This window comes from Melozone crissalis, unplaced genomic scaffold (genome assembly GCF_028551555.1).
Source record: "Melozone crissalis strain CALT ecotype California unplaced genomic scaffold, PUWL_Pcris_2 ptg000006l_1, whole genome shotgun sequence".
NCBI classification, from domain to species: Eukaryota; Metazoa; Chordata; class Aves; order Passeriformes; family Passerellidae; genus Melozone; species Melozone crissalis.
The window spans coordinates 51,727,359-51,748,284 of NW_026535784.1; the positions used below are offsets into that span (position 1 = coordinate 51,727,359).

At 40.7% G+C, this 20,926-nt stretch overlaps 1 protein-coding gene across 1 annotated transcript; it reads left to right on the plus strand.

Annotated features, from left to right (window-relative positions):
- The first annotated feature begins 11,881 nt into the window (after window positions 1-11,881).
- On the plus strand, window positions 11,882-17,265 carry MMAA (metabolism of cobalamin associated A). The gene is made up of 6 exons (XM_054295492.1): window positions 11,882-12,353; window positions 13,370-13,492; window positions 14,568-14,738; window positions 15,043-15,128; window positions 15,485-15,634; window positions 16,899-17,265. The coding sequence occupies exons 1-6, from the start codon at window positions 11,933-11,935 to the stop codon at window positions 17,184-17,186; spliced, it is 1,239 nt and encodes a 412-aa protein (XP_054151467.1). The 5' UTR covers window positions 11,882-11,932; the 3' UTR covers window positions 17,187-17,265.
- The last annotated feature ends 3,661 nt before the right edge of the window (window positions 17,266-20,926 follow it).

Consider the following 20,926-nt stretch of genomic DNA (forward strand, 5'->3'; position numbering starts at 1 on the left):
TTTTATCTTGTGCTAAGAGAGCAGTTCTGTAAATAGTCTTTCATGGGGTAGCTTTTAATTGCAGTGTGGGGTTTCTTTGTACCCCTACTGCTAATGACTGATATGGCTCTAATTCAGAATAGACTCTGGGCACTGGGGCCATTCCATTTTCTGACCCACTGTGTTGCTCTTGGTCTTTCAGGAATCACATCATTGCCTCAGGTGTCTCTCTGTGATTTCCCCAGGTACAGAAGCAAGTTTGAACAGATAAAGTGGTAGATCTTTGGTTGAATTTGATCTTACACTGATAGAAAGCAGCTTACAATCAAAATATTAAACCACTGAACTCTCTAGAAATTGACCATTTTCAAAAACGAAAGCACTGGGATGTCTTAATGTTGGCAAGGGCACGTACAGCAGTCTGATCTGTCACCTCAAGGTGGGAGCCTCGAGTTTGGAGACCCTGATTTGGCAGTGTGTACTTTGAGTGAGGGGCCATCCATTCCCTCACAGGATCTGTTGGCACCATCGAGCCCCAGATGAATCCATACTGTGCATAATCCCCAGAAGCATTGGAAAAAGATCCATGTGTGTACAGTGGTAAGGGAAGGTTCACAGCCAGGTTTTCTAACCATCACCTGAGGAAGTACAGGAAATGCCCAATTCTGTGCCAGCAGCAGTGAGTGGGTGACAGAGGTGTGGCAGTGCCATTACAGGGAACAATCCCAAACATGGTCACACCTGGAACTTTGCAGCTGAGTGAATATGGAGGTTGGTCTTGAATGTGAGCATTTTGTTGGATAAAATGGGGGAAAGGATCCTGACCACACTATGAGTGTTCTTGTTGTATTTGGTGTTTATTTCACTGTTGTTTCAGAATTGTCTGGGTGCTCTTGCACTGTTGTTCCTTTGATAGTAAGGTGGATAAAATAATATGAAGAATATGTGGGCTTTCCTCTTTTTTGTCCATATTCTGGTCACCCCTTGTGTTTTGTAAAACATTACTGTGTCTCCTTGTGTTGAGAATTACCATGGCCTGACACAGGTGGGGTATACAAGAAGCCCAGTCAAAATTCATTCTCTACAACTGTATCTGAAATGCCTGAAAAATGTGACATTGCCCATCACATAGACAGGAAACAGCCCTTGTAAGGGACTGAGTGTAGCTGAAAGCCTAAGCCAAGTAACATCTCCATCTGGGAACCTTTCAGTGCCACACAAGTTTGGAAAACATGGCTTCCACATGTGGGATGAATGGCTGGTACCAGATGTTGCCTTACACATCCAACTCTTTTTCTCTAAATTCCATCTGAGACACAAATGTTCTATCTGCAGCACTTGTGGGTGAAAGCCTGCACATGTGAAGGTTTTGGTGTTTGCACAGGAACAAGGCTGGACCTGCACCACTGGAAGCAGGTCGAGGTTTCTCTGGTCATCAGAAGTTTCTGATGACAGTAAGCAGTAAAAACCTGAGGGGTAGCAAATTAAATATGCAGTTGTCAGAGGTGGAATGCAGTGTACTTCTAAGGGCTGGCTAGTATTCTGTGAAAGCTGGTCTCATTTCCTCCAAAAGAACACCATGGAATGTAACAATAGACTGATGATATCCTCCTAGGGCATATGTAATAATTAGGCACTCTTAATTTCCATCTTTTCAAATTTATGCGCTATGGATTATATCCTGTGTCTGGTTTTAGTTTCCCAAATGCAGAAGCTCCTTGTGAAGTTTCTACCTCTCAGTACTTGTGCCTGCTCCCTCCTTCCTCAACCTTTCTTCCTTCATACTTACAGAAGTCTGGAGAGCACAGTAAAAGGGCTGGTTACTGAAAAAAGTACAGTATGAGTTCGTGTGATACCATGAGAAGATACTTAGTGTACACCTGGAAAAACAAGCAGTTGTGTGGGGGTATTTTAATTTCTGTTTTGGGCATTTTTCAAGTATCCTGTTTATTTTTTGTGGATTTTTTAGAAATGTAACTTCCACACTACAAGTTTGAGATGGTTAACCTGGTATTGCAGGTTTGTTACTCAAGTACAAATTATAGAATTTTAAATAATTTGAATATCCCTTTTTTAGAGAAGGCACATCCTGTAAGATAATATTCCTACTTTTAAGGAATAGTTTTGGTTGGGTTTTTGTGTTTTGTTTTTCTGGAAAGCTGGATGAAAACAGGTGAGAAATTTAAGTCCTCATACCTGCAGAGGGGGAGTACAGGGATCTGCTTCACTTTCTTCCCTTCCACCTCCCTGAAATGAATTATTCTTCTGTAGTTTTATGGGAGGAAAGGGAAAAATCTGGAGGGACTTGCTCCATGTGGTTTCCCTCTGACTAAAGCTGACCCAGCCACAGGGAGAGATCTCACAATGGAACAGATGCTGTGTTCTTCAGATGAATTATGAATTTCAGCCTCTGAAAGGATCAATCTAAAAGCCGGAGGACTGTGAGGGGAGGGAAAATAACTTTGAAAAACTAAAACATCACTTTGGGTGCATAAAGATATGTGAGAAATTCTTTCAGGAATGCTGCATTGGAAGTGTATTTGAGCTTTGTACATGTTCTGCACATGCAGAAGTGCAGTAAATGCTGGTCAGATGAGGGGCTGGCTGCATAGTGCATCCTTTCAGTGGTGTATGGGCTTTGTCTAGGACTAAAGTTTAATTTAGAAGGCATTTTGCAGTTTCCCTACATACCCTGTTCCACATATTAATCACTTTTGTAGTTAGAATGTTTCTTCTACTATTTGGTTAAAGTTAGCCTTTCTACAAAATGGGTTTGCTTTGTAGTTATGTATTATGTCTGTGTGTTTTTATTGTCTTTTGCACTTGCCTTTAGTGATTGTCACTCCACCAGGAATACAGTGGATTTCCATCATGTTTTCCTGGGAATCCCGAGGCATTCTTCATTTCATGATGCTTTCATAAGGCTCTTGTGAGAATGAGCAATGATTCTATGAAAAAGTTGGCCTAATCTCAGGACTCTTACATAATTGAGCAAAAAACTTTAAATTTTATCTCTTCTGGAAATTGATCATGTGGAATGTCCAGATTAGTGCTCAGAAAAGATTAGTTAAACTAATTAACAAAAATTACCCCCTTAGATTAAGCTATTATTTTTGTTCTTGCCTCTTCTTTATTTGACTGTTACTCTGATATCTTTTAACACTAAAACTCTTAAAACTGTTATTTGCTTGTTTGCTAAGTATTCACTGTTCTTTTTTAAATAAGAGTTAAAACATTTATCCAAGAGTTACTGTTTTAAAAATTGCCTGAAAGTGAGGAGGCAAAAGTTGGGTGGGTTTTTTTTGTTTTATTTCAATGGAAAAAAATGGATGTGCTGTCATCTTTTTCTTAGATCACAAGGAACAAAAAGAGTTTTCTTTTACAGGTCAGACTTTAATATGTAGTCTTTGTTATTTAGAATGCATTCATTAAGAAAGTATGTGGTTAGATAACTGGCATTAGGTATTTGTATTCTTCTTCCAGAAAAGCTGACCAAAGGGTTTGCAGAAGTAACCTTTGCTGAATTACTTGCTGCCCTGCTGTCTGAGCCTCTGAGGCACTGCAGTCATCAGTAACTAATGCAGGAGTGTTTGTGGGCATGGTGGCAGAATCAAGCAAGGAAACTGCCTGCTCACTAAGTTTTGTTCTAAAACATAGTGGTAAATAAAATGTGCTTTAAAATTAACTGAAAGGGTCAAACCTGGAGGTGTTGAAGCCACATGTGTTAGGTAGCTACTCTGGGGAAGAAGAGTTCAATTCCTTTTCTCTGCTTTGCAGAGAATAGGACAAGAAATAGTAGTCTTAAACTGCACAGAATAAAATTGAGTGTAATACTAGGGGCAGGGAGAAGAGATTTGTGTCAGTTAAGATATTAAACACTAAGAAGTTATCTCGATAGGTTTTGGAGAGTTGGTCATTGGAGATGGTCAATGGCAGGTTAGAAAAATGCATATTAGGAATAGCAAAGGTTGTCTTGATGCTTTCCTGCTGTGTGCTGTGTTTCGGGCTTGGTCTGAACTTTGAGAGCTGTATTCTGTCAGAGATGTTGAGGATGCCTTTGTCACCCGAATATATTTTCATACCTACTGAGACATAGTGATTTAATATAAAGCTGGCAAAACTATTTTCCTCTCTTCTCCTTGTTCCACATGCCTGTGTAGTTAAGGATGAGTTGCAGCTAAAAAATGCATTGATTTGCACAGCTATCCTAGTAGCAAACCTCTCTTTCTGCTCAGGAGTGTGTTCTGTACGAGCATTTAGCCATCATTGAGAGTGCTGGAGTATGAATGCCTCATACAAGACCATCTGGAAAAGAGCTTTTCCTGAAGCTTATCAATATTCCTAACAGGAACCCACAGAGTCTTTGCTCTCAGAGCAGCAAGACTGAAGAAACAGTGACAGCTATAATGGCAGGGCACTAATGACTTTGGAGAAATGTTACTTGTGTAATTGGAAATGATACAAACACTGTCATTAAAACAGATTGTTGATGCCACCTTTATTCTTTTCATAGACTTAGTTACAAGAATGGATGCACTCTAAGGAGATGATATCAGAATTTTTATGCTTCCCACAACTAGATGGGTAGATCATGAGGCTTTAAAATATGAAATGTTGTTTTTCCAGAACACCAGCTAAAGGAAGTATGGATTTGAATGACTGCATACTTTTCCTTCACTGGAACAGGAGCACTGGGAAGGTGAAATGTCATTGACATGTGATTCTGAAACATGAAGTAAGAGCTGAGAGCTCTGACTTGAGCTGTAATTTTCTTGCATTTTTTTGATGCTAGCAGAAAATTCTTTATAGCTTCTTCAGAGTTCGGTATAAAATACACAAAGACAAAATCCATATCCCTTCCCTTCAAGAAACATCTCATTTTGCAAGTAACTGCTGTTTTAATCCTTTCAGTCTCCACTCATTCTGTCTTTTTTAGAATAAGTCCATACAAGAAGTTAGCAGCAGAAAGGGATGGTGATGAGGAGAGACTGCAACACAGGAGGCCTCCTAGAATACTTTTAATGCAACACTATCAATTTTTTGCTTATTCCATCCTTTTAGATTATTTTTAAAAACTAATGGGCTTGTAAGGCCTTCTGTCAGACCTCCACTATTGGTGACTGCACACTCATTGACATATTCAGCATTTGTTTTAGTATCTGTCTTGCTTCATGAAAAGAAGGTAGCACCAGGGATATGTTCTCTTGGAATAAATGGCAAACAGGGACAAGGGATGGTGTGTGGGTGTGTGTGTGTGTGGGTGTGTGTGTGTAACCCAGACTTGTATTCAAGACTTCCTACATCCATTTTTTAAATGTTTCATCCGCTGACAATTTGAATAGTCTGCCTCTGGCTGAGCAAGAGAGAGCATTCCTGGAAGTTCCTAGAAGTGAAGTATTCTTGGAAGTTTCTTTCCAGAAATGGCAGAAAGCCTGAGTCTAGGCCAGACTAGAGACATGCAGATAGATACAAAGCTAGAAATTTTGGACAGACCTACTTACAGTTTTTGGCATCTGACTGCTGCTGTTTCTTTCTACAGTCCTGTGGAAAGAGCCATCTAACATGTCTGATAGATTAGCTTAAGTCAAATAAAGAAGCTGAGTTTTCAATGCTGAGAAACTGAAATGGAATAGCTGATCAGAAAAAAACCAAAACTCTCAGTCTATCCCCTTCCATACTAAAATTCAATTGAATCTTCTCTGAAAAGGATGAAGGATGCTGATAATCACAAACCATCTGAGCTGTGAGTACTGCAGATTTCTTGTCTTCATTCTAAACAATAAAAAACCTTTAATATTAATGCAACAAGGCAACTATTCATATGTGTCCGATAAAGTTTTCTGTTTGTTTCCCACACTGATACTCTGAGCAGGTGTCTTAACAGAGTAGCAGAATTTTGGTTAAAATGTATGCCTTGTATTTTGTTTCTGGTTTAGGTGGGGAAATAAGATTACATTTCTATGTAAGTCTTATGTTACCCAGAGATCCCTGACTTGCTGCAGTGACCAGAGATAGGGCAGCAGCAAAATCCTGCTGGGAAGTCAGAAACTCGCTGTAAGGGGCTCCTAAACAGGGTTACAGCCACTTGCTGGTGTTCTGTGAGTCATTTTCCAAACCGAGATGGGACACATGCTTGCAGAGAGGCTTTTGGATTTTACACTCTGAAGCCTCCTGGATGCACTCTCAGTAAATTTTCAGTATGTTTAAGTTCCTCAGGTGGTTAAACTCTGCCGTGGCCAAACAGATTATCCACGGTGATGGTGAACTGAATTCCCGTGTGTTCCGAGTCCATCCGGGCTGTGTGACTCAGCCGCATAGCGCTAGCTTCCCCTTCTGGCCAGAAGAGGTAAGGGAAGCCTCCTGGCGAGAGTCTCGGGAATGATTTCTCAGTTTTATTCCTCTGCACTAAAGATAAACACAAATTTTCAGACAACAAATGAATAGCTAACTTCCAGTGAGGGGGAAGTGCGGGTGTTCATCTTTGATTCTTGCAACATAATATAATATATACTGAGATGGGGTTGCTGCTTGAATGTAGAATGCTTTTCTAAACATGGACCTAGTTGGGAAAGCAATTAGATGAAAATACCAACTTCTGAACAAAATGATTCCAAATTTCCCTTCTAGACCTCTATTAGCTGATCCTCAAAACAAATATTTGACTTTTTTCCATATGCTCTATGCTAATTTTCCCCATGCAACTGCATCAGTTATGACTGCAGTGGTGTTTGTTGTTTGGGCATTGGAGTTTTTTGCTTCCCTTTTAGTCTTAATGAAGGATTCTTCTTTCATGTTAATTCTGTGGTACAATATTTTGTACCATTAGGCTAAGCTTTGTAAATGTAGGGTGTACTTACATGAAGGTGTTTGTGTATTTTGTGGTGTAAAGCAATGACACAGGGTATGATCCAACAGGCTTTTTAGCAAGCCCTTCCTGAGCCTTTCAGAATGCTGCTGTGCTCTGTTTCTGGATGGGATGATCATACAGCATTGAATCTTAGCAGAATCTTCCCTTTTTATCCTTTTCACACCCATCTGCTACAGCTGCCTGGAAAAATGGGACTTTTAGCTTGCACACAATTTTGGATTGTAAGTCTTGCTTTTGTGGGCACGTTGGAGAGTAAGCAAGCAAATGCCTGCACAACTGAGACTTCCAGCATGAGTTTCTGGCAACTACAGAACTTAAAAACTGCAACCAATTAGGCCCTTCCTTAAGCAAAAAGTATCTGGGAATGAGGGTGTCTCAGCCAAGTCAGATGTCAGATTGTATTATATTTTTTATGTTTACAAATATGATTAGTATGGTTTCATTGCTGTATTTAAAAAAAAAAACAGGAAGAGGCAATTCATTATTTCCTTTTCAGCTGTGTAATAATGAGCTTCTTGAGAAATATTTTGATATCATGAGTCATTGGTGGCCATGGAGAAAAACATACTTTTTAAGCCAAGCTTTTAAATAGTTTCTAATTGAAAGAAAAAGAAATATTATTTTACTGGCAAGTGACTTGCTCTTCCAGGTTTATAATTTTAACAATGAACTGGTCTTGGAGAACATTATTTAAATGGCTTTTACAACCAGTAGTAGTATAGGAATAATGTCTGGGGGTTTTGCCTATATAGTAAATGTCTTTCCTTTTTTTACAGAAAAGATGGTTTTATCTGTCCCCTTTAAAAATCACTTCACATCAGGCAGTGCATCATTAACAATTAAAAAACTTGTGCATAAGCAGTAGAAAACTTTCCTGTAATGGCTGATGTAATTTCTCACTAATGTGCAATCACTGCTCAGTTCATACCAAGAAGGAAACACTGAAGTCACTGCTCTAATGTTTTGTGAAGACACTTCAGCTCCCTTGTTTATAAAAATGTTACACAAATACCATAATTATTTAAGATAATTTTTCCTTCTGCTTTCTTCAGATGCTCTCTTGTAGGTCTCAGGCAAAGCTCAAAGAGCAAATTTCCTTTTCCAGGCTTTCTGGAAAAGGAAATTTTCCTGACAACCTGATGGCTCCTCACCAGCACAGGTACAGAGAATCTGCTCAGCCATGGGGTTATCCTCCTGTGTAGGTGGCTGGCCCTGGGAAGCTGTGGAAAGGCTGTTTTCTCCACATCTAGCCAGGCAGCTGTCCTGCTGCTCTGTCCTGGTCTTTTTAGAAAAACCTTGGGATGCTCACAGTCAGCAAACACCTGCTGGTGTAACAGTTGCAGAGCTTTTGGCCTTTTTTCCTGGTGTTTCCTTGCCTGAGGAAGTCTTGTAACTGCAGATCTGAGGCCTGGGCTCAAGGTGCATTTCAACAGGCAAACTTTCAGCTGTGAATATGGTTTCTAGTGATTTCATTTCAGGTGTCCAATTATCTTCTAAGATAAGGTAGAAGGTACATTTTGTCTAGAGTGCTAAGAGTGTCCTTGAAAAGCTTAGCCTTTCTTCTTGAAAGGAAGGCTGTAATCAGTTGTTACCTTGCTTCCTGTTTTGCTGTAAAGAGGTGGTTGGATCAAACTTTTCTGCTTCTGTGAAAACTGAAAGGAATTGAGGGCTGCCTTCTGAAATAAAGGGCAAATGGTCTCATTTGGTCCCACTGTATTTTCAGTTTGTACCATGGCAAGGACTGTGGTTTTGTATTGGCCTTTACAGCACATTGATGTAGAGAAATGTCTGTGATGATATTAAGTATCATTGTGTTAATTATGTGCACAAAGATTACTTTGGGTTTTCTTGAAGAGGAGGTGAACAGAGCTAGGAAATCAGCATTGCCAGAGGAAGAAAGAATGAGCTAATCCAACTAAAACTGCAAGGGGAAGCCAGTTAGACGGAATGTAAATTTGCATGGTTGAATTTGGCAGATTCTAGTGTTAGTACTATTCCTGCTGTGAGAAGTTACAGAAGGATCTTTTTCTATTCTTTTGTAATGATCTGGATTCAGTTGCACATTTTGCCTGAACGTCTGTGCCTCCCTGCACCTTTAGCTCATGGCACAATATTTATAGCACTTTACAGGTTGTTTGATTTAGTACTGGCTCAGAAGGAAGACTTCTATTTCATGAACTACCAGCAGTACCCTTTTCTTTAACACTGGGGTAAATTTGCAGCAAGGAGGTTAAACCAGACAATTTTCTTAAATCTTGGAGAAGTTTGCAGACTGTGATGGAATAACTATGGGGGTGCATTTTTAGTATTCTGACACCCTTGGGGAAAAGAAGAAAAGAGAACACAGAATATGAGTTAAATTTGAAATTTAAAAAACCGAAATCCACAAACACACTCCCCCCACCCCAAATTTGAAAGATAATTTTTAAGAAAAAGGAGAAACAGAGCCTGATGCAGAAAGCTACTGAATTACCCTCCTGAATAGCTCAGCAACAATGTTAAGTAAATTAATGATGAATGGATAAAGAATACAGAAGCCAAGAGAAATCTCTGTGTTGGAGATTAGAAAGCACAAATACAGTGAGTCTGCCCAAAATTTATTGGGCTGTGTGTAATAACAACCAAACCCCCCCCCCCCCCCTTTCGTTGCATACATTACAAAACCATAGGAGAAACACAAGAACACTGTGTAGCATGGCAGGATGTAGATTAAGAAGACTCTACATATGACCCAGCCTCCAAGGGAGTATTTTGCCTATTTTGGATGAGGTTATAGTAAAAAGAAATCAGAGGTGGTAGAAGAGCACATAGTTCTAGCAGACCTATATAATCTCTGATGTTTGAAAGACTATGGAAAAAAAGAGCATATATAATTGACCAGGCAATAGGAAGTCTTCCTCTCATATCTGGCATTTGGAGACTGTAGCCTCTGACTGGTGAAAAGTAAACTTATTGAATAACAGAGCTGGGGGCAAAGAGGAACAAAAAAAGAGGATGACTTGAGCAATTTGGAGTTCCAGACCTCACCAGTGTGCAAAGTCTTGAAAACAGTTCTTGCAGGGAGATGACTCTAGAGCACATTCATGCCTGTTTGTGGCCATATCAGATTGGCAGTACAGCTGGTGGGCTGTATAAAAGAGCAGCAGTTTTGTTCTGGACTGCTGAGTGCACACTTTAATCTCACTCCTATTATTCCGGTCCACAAGGTTATCATAGAGAACTGAACAATCCCCTCTCCTCTTCAGCATTGATGAAATGTGCACTTTTCCATGCCTGTTCACCAAGGTCACTGACAAAAGTATTCCATTTCAGAGAACACAAAGGGGCATAAACTGAAGGGTGAATTAAGCAGAAGTAGAATGGTTTTTTTGTTGTTGTTTCTGCTGCTATTAAAATAGTAGTGGGGATGTGCTACCTAGGTGTAAGTACAGCACTTGAAACAGAGAGCCTTAGAAAACTTGTTAATGAAGAGATTATAGTGATCCAGGCTAACTCTGGTGAATAAAGACCTGGTTAAACAGAAAGACCTCATGAGGCTATTTCAAAATGGAACTTCTTGTCTCTTTCTGTTGTGGTTTCATCCCATGATGGTAGGCACACAAAACTGTATATTTTCTTAGCCCTGAAGTGTTCAGGTCTCTATGTAGCATCACCTTCTGGACCGAAATAACAGCAGTGAGATTGAATTGTGCGTTCAGCAGTTCAGAACAAAACTTCTGCTATTTAATAGTCTGTCACTTTCACTGCCCAGGTGATGACACTGGGAAAAAGTCTTTGCTGGATAGTGCAGGGCACTGGGAACAGCTCAGTCAGTGGGTTCTGTGTGTTCACATTCACTGGAAATAGATCTGTGTACTTTAACAAGAAGACGGGAAGAAAAAAGGTTGGGAGATGACTGGAGAAATAATAATAGTTTAAAAAAAAATTAAGGAAGCAAAACAAACCCCATCTCACGATAACCCAACATTCCACGACAGGAAACTAAATTTGAAGAGGAGGTTTAATAAGGCTGAAAATAAACGTGATTTAATAAGCACATGGGGGGATTTAAGCATTTCTTCTCCCTCTCGGGTGTATGGCGGGAGGACCAGTAAATGGCCATGCACGGATTCAGAGTGGATACCGCTAAATCAGGAGGGAAAAGATGATTTGAAACATCCACCACTGTAAGGCCAGGGCAGGGAGACTGTGACTCCACGGCCATGGAAGTTTGTGTACACATGGAATGGCCGGACCCGAGCCTTGAGGCCTTGACCCCTCGCTCTGGAGGCCCGCGCAATGGCGGGGAAGCTCCCTGGCCATTCCTCTCCTGGCCGTGTTCGCCCCTTTCCCGGCCCTTTCCCTGCGGGGCAGCGGGTTCCGGCTCAGCCTGAGGGCGTCACTTCCCGGGGCGGAGCGAGGCGGCTCCGGTAGGTGCCGGGAATGGCGGGCAGCGGCTGGGAATGGCGGGGATCGGCCGGGAATGGCGGCTTTCCCCTGCCCTCCTCCCCTCAGCGGCCGCCCCGGGCTGATGCGGCGCAGCGGGAGCGGGGCTGGGGCCGCCCGGGCGCCTCGGGGAGGCCTCAGCTCCTCCTGTTTATTTCTGAATGTTCTTGTGTCTGAACTCTCTCCCACTCCCTTTTTTCCTCTTTCTGATGGAAATAAGTGCCAATATGCCCTCGTCCCGAGTAATTGTTAAAAACAACCCTAAAATAGCCCGTCAAACTAGAAGGTACCGCCATTTCCATAAGCGTAAGGAGTGATTGCTCCTGGATTTGTAGTGTGCTGCATGTGCTCTCAGAGGCTTATTTAAAAGCACTATTTAAAATATATTTTCATTTGTGAAGTATGATAATAAAGAGATACTATGCTTTTGATTCTGTAGTGTGTTTTTATTGTGTCTGTTTAGCGGGAAAAGGGGACAGTTACTTTTTTTATTCAAGTGGGTACTGATAAAATCAAAGCTGATGATCAGGGGTGTACATAAACTTAATTTGAGTCCTCACAAAAGTGCTTTGAGGAAAGTAAAAATGTTTCTCCTTCTCTTTAGGCTGTCTGCAAATAGAAGTGAACTGACAACTCTGGTACTTTTTGGTTCCAAAGAAGATGAAGATCCCCTGTTTGCTGCTGAGATTCCCCCGTTGTTATTTCTCCAGAAGAACTTACTTCGTGAACTTTCGCTTCACTTCCCCAGCAGATTTCCCGAGTCTTGAGTCTCCCGGGCCAGCACATCGCTGTCACACAAAATGGATTTGTTCATCAAACACTTTGAGGAGAGAGCTGTGCCAGCAGGCAGCCCCTGAGCTGCAAGCAGAGGAGCTTTCTGACCAGGAGCAGAGACTCATAGACAGACTTTACCAGGGGCTAATCCAGGGCCACAGAGCCTGCCTAGCCGAATCCATTACACTCATAGAATCAACTCAGAGTAGGAAGAAGAAAGTAGCCCAGGTGCTCCTTCAGAAGGTATTATCCTACCACAGGGAACAAGAAAAGTTAAATCAAGGAAAGCCACTTGCCTTTAGAGTGGGTTAGTCCTTTTATGTCTTGTCTAATAGTAATTACTGTCCTCACCTTTTATTATCACTGTTTGTGGTTTGTAGTCTTGCATTGTTATTTTTTTGTGGTTTATAACCAATCTAGATTACTTCTGTCCAGTGGAATTATGGTTTGAGATGAAAAAATGCTTTTGAAAATGCTTTAGAAATTATCATGGCTTCTTGGGAGTGTGTTATTCAGGGTCGACTGTGTAACCATTATAAGGTGAAACATTAGTTAGTTTGCAGATTGATGCAGATGCTGTCTACACTTAGGGAAAGATGTGTTCAAGCACACCTGGTCTTTTCCTAAAGGTGTTTTTTTGACACTTCCTGAATCCCTTTTTTAGTCTACAAAAGGAAAAACATGCACCTTCCTGTTTTATGGCCCTCTGTTAGGAAGCAGCCTGATTTTCAGCTGAAGGAGACTTGAACCTGCTTCTCCTGGAAGCTGTAAAATGTTTTTCCCTTACACAGAGAAGGACTGCTAACATGTGTCATGCCCAGCTGTCATCTCTCCTGTCTGTACAAAGGTAGTAAGAACAAGAACTGGGGCATGGGAGTGAGAAAAGTTTGGTGCTAATCTTAGTTTGTGAGCTTTGACATGCAAATAAACGGCCTCATTTTTTGGAAAGAACAGCTCTTCAAGGTACAGCCTTGCTTTTCCTTTTGGAATGTTTCTTTTGTAGTAAATCTGAAAAATCCAGTTCTAATATGTAACATTTTGAAAGTTCTGAAGGGTAAGTCATACAGTACAAGTAATTTTATTTGGAGGGGAAGAAATAGATGTGGATAAACCCAATATTATATTGGTGTCAATAGGAGGAGGGATGGTGAGGTGCTGCTGTGTTGCCAAGCTCCTATTTTATTTTGGCATAGCTTTTATTTGCTTTTGTTGTGAGGCTGTGTTAGAGTATGAATGGCTATCAACTAGATGTTGATGGTATTCATGAAATGTATTATTTATTTGACTAACAAAATGTTTTTTCTTCCTATTGTGATTATTTAGGGTTGTCTGGTCCTCCTGGTGCTGGAAAGTCGACCTTCATAGAATGCTTTGGGAAGATGCTTACGGAAAGAAGCCACAAAGTGGCTGTGTTGGCTGTGGACCCTTCCTCTAGTACAAGTGGTGGTGAGTTTTGAGTCAAGTTTCTAGTACCTTGTCAACTACTGAAGTATCTCTTTGAGTCAAGTGGAAAAAAATTTGGTGCCTGTAACAGTAAAATGTAAAAGAAATCAAGTTTTCATATTTTTTTCCTATGTGATACAAAATTGGAAAATACGTATCAGTGTTGTAGTTCTTTCAGATTTCCTCTTTTCCAGTATTCAAATGCCACCTTACAATTTATTTTTCTAAATCTGAATTTTTTGGAAGTTGTGCAGGATTACTGATGACAGGCTGTGATCTGAAACTCTCCAATAAAAAATTGTAGGGGAATTACAAGCTGAGCATGCCTGATTCTTGGTATCTCTGATACAAATAATACAACCTTGATTTTGATCTTTCCATAAGGGGCAGCTGCCACTCAGCATCATTAATTTTTCCAGCTTCTGTGCTGTTAGAGGTGTGTAACTATTTATAAAGAATTAACTAGAGCATTGCAGTGACATGGAGCTAAGATGGACTGTGTTCTTTGATGCATGCCTTCAGGATGCATGAGTAGAGTAGCAAAATGTGACAGCAAGACTGCAGCAGCTGGAAGAATTGAGCATCTCTCATCTTTTGGAGTGTGCATTGAGTGTGTAGATCTCACTGAATGTGATTTGCAGTTTGTTTGAGTAGAAGGAAGGCAGGGACACGTGTCAGCTCTCCTAAAGCAAAACATCCAGCACCAAGGTGTGTCAGAATCATGATGCAGAGATTTGTCCCTTTGGACAGGAGCAGACAGGAATCAGCTGTGTGGCCTGATGTGTATGGGCTTCAAAAAAACAGTCAGGAGTTACAGAATTCATTCTGACCTAGCACAGATTCTTCAAGTTTGGTAGCAGTATGGTCTGCCTGTCAGGCCTTTCTAGCTTCTGGGAAGTAGAAGAGCCAGACTGTAGCTTCCTAGTCCTCAGCTAAGTGTTGAGCAACTCTAACTAGGATATTCTTATTTGACTGACTTTGTATGAGAGATCTGTCTGTCCTCACTCATTTATTGGTGGGGATGGGGGAGAAGGGGCAGTTTGGCTGTGTTGCATTTCTGAAATAATTTAACATTTAGGTTCCCTGCTGGGTGATAAAACAAGGATGACTGAGTTGTCAAGAGACATGAATGCATACATCAGACCATCTCCAACCAGTGGGACACTGGGAGGTGTCACAAGGACCACAAATGAAGCCATTCTGCTCTGTGAAGGAGGAGGCTACGATGTTGTTCTCGTGGAAACAGTGGGTATGTGCTTAGGGTTTGCTTTGTTTGTCTTGTTGTGACATGAAAATAGGCTGTGCTAATAATTGTATATCCCTGCCTTGATTTTGCCCATGTTTTTTGCATGTGGTCACTGCTTTAACACAAGTGCTCATTCTGTCTTGTTTTCTAGTCCTGTGTGTCTTTTACTAAACTGCCATGTTTCCTGTTGTCTTTGTTTTCTTCGTGGGATTTGTTTGTGGGACAGTGCTGGGATCTGTCACAATTGCTGACATTAATGGGACTGAAAGTTTGTAGTAAATGGTAAATTCTGAATTTAATTTTTTAGGTGTGGGCCAGTCAGAATTTGCTGTGGCTGATATGGTTGATATGTTTATATTACTGCTACCACCTGCGGGTGGAGATGAATTACAGGTATTTTTCAGTTTCTCTTATTGGTTACTACCTGGGACTAGGAAGAGAAACTTAAATTCAGCATGCAATAGCTGTGCAGAAAGTCCATATCAATATGTTTTGTCCATTATACTGTTATTATTAAGTATTTTCAGTGTCATCAACTTACTGCACAGTTAAGCTCCCTTTTTGATTTTAAAAGTATGAGGATGTAAACGCATGATACTCTGTGGCTTAACTTTGACATGTTTACTACTTATATATATATTTGGGGAGAAAACTAGAAACTACCAAATCATTTTGACCTGCTTTTTGTGCTGAATCAGCATGTCACAGCCCCTCTGGGTACTCCTGATTGCTGTCCCTGCTGCATTTAGGGCATCAAGCGGGGCATCATTGAGGTGGCAGACCTGGTTGTTATCAACAAGGCTGATGGGGATTTGGTTGTGCCTGCCCGGCGGATCCAGGCTGAGTACGTCAGCGCCATGAAGCTGCTCCGCAAGCGTTCCAAGGTTTGGAGGCCAAAGGTTTGTGGACTTCCCTGTGTTTTGTGGGGCTCTGTGGGTCTGGTTTGGTTTTGTTTGGGTTTTGGAGATGTGTTTGGGAGGTTTTTTTGTATTTTTCCCCCCAGAAAACGTGCTGAATGAGTTAAGATTGGTACCTCCTCACCTAGCTGTCCTAGTCTCCCTCGGCTCCTTTTAAAAATTGCAGTTGGTTGTTCAGTCTCAGTGTGCTGGAGAAGTGATTGTTGCTGTCTGTGCCTCACCTCTGATCTCAGGGTGTGCCACATAAAACACTGCAAAGCCAGTCCTCCTCCCCAGGATTTCTGCTCTGAGCTACAATCTCTGCGCTAGCAGAGCTATTACTGACATCAGGAATGGTGCAAACTTCACTTGCTTTTTGTAAACTGTGCATATCCAAAAATGCCCCTTAATCTACTTCTCCCTCTCTTATAACTCTGAAGCCTGTGATTATCTTTGCTCTTTCACTAGTTCATGTGTTTGCCTTACTGCTTTAATTTTTTTTTTCATTTCTCACATAATAAAAATGGCTAGATAATGGGAATTCTTATCCTGTAGGTCTTCAGTTTTAATGCTGTATTTTATCTATTAAAAGGTTTTGGTAGATTTCTAAGGAGAAGATTCATTACTAGTTTTTAATATGTGTATATAGAATAAGCACACACACACTCTCATTTCCTTTATAAATAAACTATCTGTAAAGGAGGTTTGTTCGACCCTGGTGTTGAAATTGACCCGTTAAGCTGAATTTAAATCAGCTGAGGATTAACCTTTCTTTTCTAAGTGTGGAAAAGGAGAGAAGCTTTTTTTAAAAAAAGAAAAACAAAAACTCAGGCTGTTCTATTTGAAAGATTGTGCTGGATTTCTGAAAATTAATTCCTGGTGTGGAAAGCAAAGGCAAAAAAAAAAATTAAAATACCTTGTTTCTGGCATATTTTAAGTGTGAAAGAATAGCTACCAGAATATACACTTTAATCTACATTTAAGTAAAGGAGCAATAAGTCCTCTTAGCTGAAGGACTTACTAAAAATGATTCTCATAACAGGCAGCTGGACAAATATCCCAAACAGCATGGATCTCAGGGTCTATAGAATCCCATATTTTTGGGGGGTTGGAGCGTAAGGCACAGATATGCTTAGAGCTTCATGAAGCAGGTACTGAAGGAAGCTTCCCTCCCACATTTCCTGATTTCCATGCCATCTGCCTGACCCAGTGCTGGCAGCCCGGAGGCCAGCAGGTAACCTGGCTTGGCCGTTCCCTGAACCCCCAGGTGATGCGCGTCTCCGCCAAGACCGGCGAGGGCGTCTCGGAGCTGTGGGACAAGATGGCCGAGTTCCGCGAGCTCGCGCTCGGCAGCGGCGAGCTGCTGGCCAGGCGGCGCCGGCAGCAGAAGGTGTGGATGTGGAGCCTCATCCAGGAGAACGTGCTGCAGCACTTCCGCTCCCACCTGGCTGTCAAGGATAAGATCCCGCTTCTGGAGGAAAAGGTTCTGACTGGGGTCCTGTCTCCTGGGCTGGCAGCTGACCTGCTGCTGAAGGCGTTCAAAGATGGTCTCTAAGCGTTGTTTGTACTCTGCTCTTGATGGGTGCTTTATGTGAAACATGTGAACATTAAATGCACTTTTTCCATGTGTTGGTTCTGATGTTTTGCTCCAGTGGAAATGCATAGAAAACCTATCCAGTACTCTGCAGAAGAATTCTGTTGGATTCTGTATGTGCAGCGATCATGACAAATCTAAACGCTCACTAAGAGACTACTACACACTATTGGAAAAAAAATAAACTTCCAAATGTTCTGTTTCTACATGCCTTAGATCTGTTGATAAAAACTGGATGGCTGTGTAGAACGATTGGCTTTGGGGAGGGCAGGAGGGCGAGGTTTGTGGTGGTGCAGGGTTGGATTCTGGTTGTGGGGTCATCTCAGAGCAGTTGACACTGCAGCTTTCCATTCTAATATAGCAGCAGCTGTTGCCAGAATGGATTGCATTTTCTTTCCTCACCTTGAGTGACAGCAAGAACATTGCACTGCCTGACAGCACCAGACCACAGCCTTAGTTTTAAATAAATTGTATGCATATAAATAGAACATAGTGGTGTTTGGTCCCTCTTTGGAAGCTGTGGTTAGTTATTACCCACTGTACACTAGGAGAAGGGAATTTTAACCATCCCAGTTTCAAAATAGATGTTTTATTAAAAAGCAAAATGTAGTTAGACTTTTTTTGACATGCAGACATCACATTAAACAAATGTTACCCATGATGTTTTAATAGCAAATGTCTTTATACTAGAATAATTTGTCTCTAAAAATAATGGTTTATGGTTTTCTGATCTGACTTACATTTTCTGGATTCAAACAAAATGGCCAGTCATGTTTAGTATTTTTTTCTTTATCTCTTGCAGAAGACAGGACTGCTTCCAACCAAAAGCACTTTTATTTTCTATTTTCCCTTGAGAAAAATCTGGAGGAAACATTTTCCTGATCTATGATCTAGAAGGCAGAGCTCATCTGGTACCCCCTAAATGTGAAGAATAAAGTGGAAAAGTGCTGATCTGACAGTAAAACCATTAAAATAGGAGAATTTGTGAGCCTGTTGGTACTTGGGTAAATTAATTTTTAAAGAAATATATTGGAAGTGATAATTTTCACAGTTTTGGTTTTCTGGACATGTACATAAAAGGTATGGTAATTTCAGCTCAATATCACCTGTTTGGCTTCTGGCAACCCAATTCCAGTAGAGCAGTGAATTGGGTTACTTAAATCCTCTTTTTACCTTCATGGTGTTTGTTTTTGTTCAGGGCTTTTCCCCCCTCAAAATATATTTTTCTCTTCATTCCCCTTGTCCCAGTTGTTACATGGTGATCCCAACTTTTACCTGCTAGGCACTGTTTGCAGTGCAACACTAAGGAAGGGCATTGTGGTGTTTTGGGGGCCATGCAGCTGAGGCATTTCTTTGGTAAGGAAGTTTGCACAGGGTAGCTGGTGGTAGTGGCTTCCATCACCTAAATTGTCAGAACTCATGACCACTTACTCCTGTTTCTTAATCACTACTTTGGGATTGTTGCAATCAGTTACAAAGAGGCAGCTGAAGGAATGTATGGAGTGGCAGAAGCACAGTGACTTTGTTCTGACCATGCTGAATTGTGAGAGAAATGCAGTGCTTACAGTTTCTTTTTTTATTTAAACAACCTCTGTTGAATATGACAGAGAGTGCCCCGAACCAAAAGCAACTTCTTGTGTCCTTTGAGTCTTCTCAGCTTTAAATACTGACTGTATTTTATGATACCTTGGAGAAGAAATGACAGGTGGGGAATGAATTAATGAGAGCAGCAGCATTTTAACCAGGGAATTCTCAATTGTTTGATAGTCCCTTTGTTTCAGGTGGCAGTTTTTGAGGTGACCTCATTTGTGTTTATCTGTTAGATCAAACCTTTATTATGGTCATTGCTTCTTCTGTCAGGACTGCTGTTTTCCGTGTCTGTCATACATGAGCTGCCAAGCAAGTAAAACAGAACCTGCAGCTTTGTTTAAATGACATCTGCTCAAGCAGAATATGTTTTACAGCCTCTTCAGTATTTATTTTCTGGATGCAGATCTACTGATCCACTCAAGCCGTGGGCCATCATTATTTTCTCATTTTGTTGCTTCTTTTATAATATTGTTAATTTACAAATGAACTTTTGGAGAAGTACAATGGCTTAAGCAGGTTCTTCAAACTGCATTTTCCTTTTAAAGCAGAGCATTAAATGAAAATCTGATTTGCCTTCTTTATGTGTTCAATTATGCCTCATACTTCAGTAGATGGAGAAATATCCATATATTGAAAGGAGTCTTTGGAAATTAAAGAGTAAATGAGGGTCCCTGTTTTGTTTTTCAGTGATTCCCCTACCAAACTGAAAAGCTGTACTGTGCAAATTATGAACTGAGCCTTCCATGTGGGAATGAAATAGTTTGTTTTACAGCCTGTAAAATTTTGCTGTGATGTGTTTTGTTGTGAGCAGTCAGCTGCTGCTCAGTTTATTGTGCAGTTTTGTTCATGTTCTCGTGGGCTGGGCAGATGAATTGTCTTCAGAAGGACTGCAGAGCTTCAGCTGGCCAGCTACAACTCCATAAACAATCCACTGTGTCCCAAGATAGGGAAGAATGTTTCCAGCTCATAATTTTTAGCTCTGTGGGATTAACTTGGCCAAAATGCATTAAAATATTGTTATTCAAGTAAACAGGCTTCTGAAAAAAGATAGTAAACAAATCTGTTGAGTAGGATGTTGACATATTCTTAGTTTCTGGAGTTGTCAAGCTGCTCTCATGTTAACACTTAAACCCACAGCTATTGCAGAATAGTATGGGAAAATAATATAACTTCATGAGAAGCCAATAGCAAGAGAGAGCTTGTAGCTGGAGATGTGATAAACTGAGACAACTGAGAGACAAATGAGTAGACAAATGAGTTAGAGAGGTAAGGAATAAACTGCTTACATACACAAAGTAATTTTCTACAAAGTCTTGCATTTGTCTGCAAGTGTGAAACTTTTCCCCAGGTCCCTGTGTAATAGATGTTGCTGGTATTTCACAGCTGGCAAAAACAAGTGTGGTGAGATCAAGTGATTTACCCAGGACTCTGAAACAGGTCAGAGAGTGTAAGGGTTACAGTTCAATAGTCTTTACTCTGAGCCCCACATAATATTTACAGCCACGTTACTTAAGGTTGAAAAAATGCTCTTAGCAAGTTCATGCTCTTAGTGTGACTTATTCCTTTCATATCTAATCTCTCTGTTTTCAGTGACAGGACCCAGTGACCCCTTCTTGACTACTCTTCTGTTGTAATGTCCTGCTTTAAGTAATAAAAAACTTTCCTTTGATATCTAATCTGCCCTCGCCTTCTGCAAATGCATTACTTCCTGTTGTGCATGCTGCTTCAGCCTTTATGTTCTCCTCATATATATTGCTTATTTGTGAAATCTGCAGTGTGTTGGCTGTGTGAGATTTTGGGACATGGGAGTTGAATAAAGCTAAAGAATACAAAGAAACTTTTTTTTTTTTTAAACAGTTCCCTTCCTAAAGTTTTCTTTGATAACGTGGCAAGATTCAATTACTGATTTGCTCTGTACTGGTACAAACATTCTTATTTCCCTTTTATTTTCCTTTCTCAGAGGGCTCTGTTTCTCCCTCTTGGATGCACAGTCAATAAGTAACATAGTCCATGAGTTAAAATGAGTAAAACATTTTTACACAGTTTAGTGCTTCTGTAACTATTCCTGCTGGAGTGTTCTGAAACTTTTATAATTTGATGAAAGATTGAAC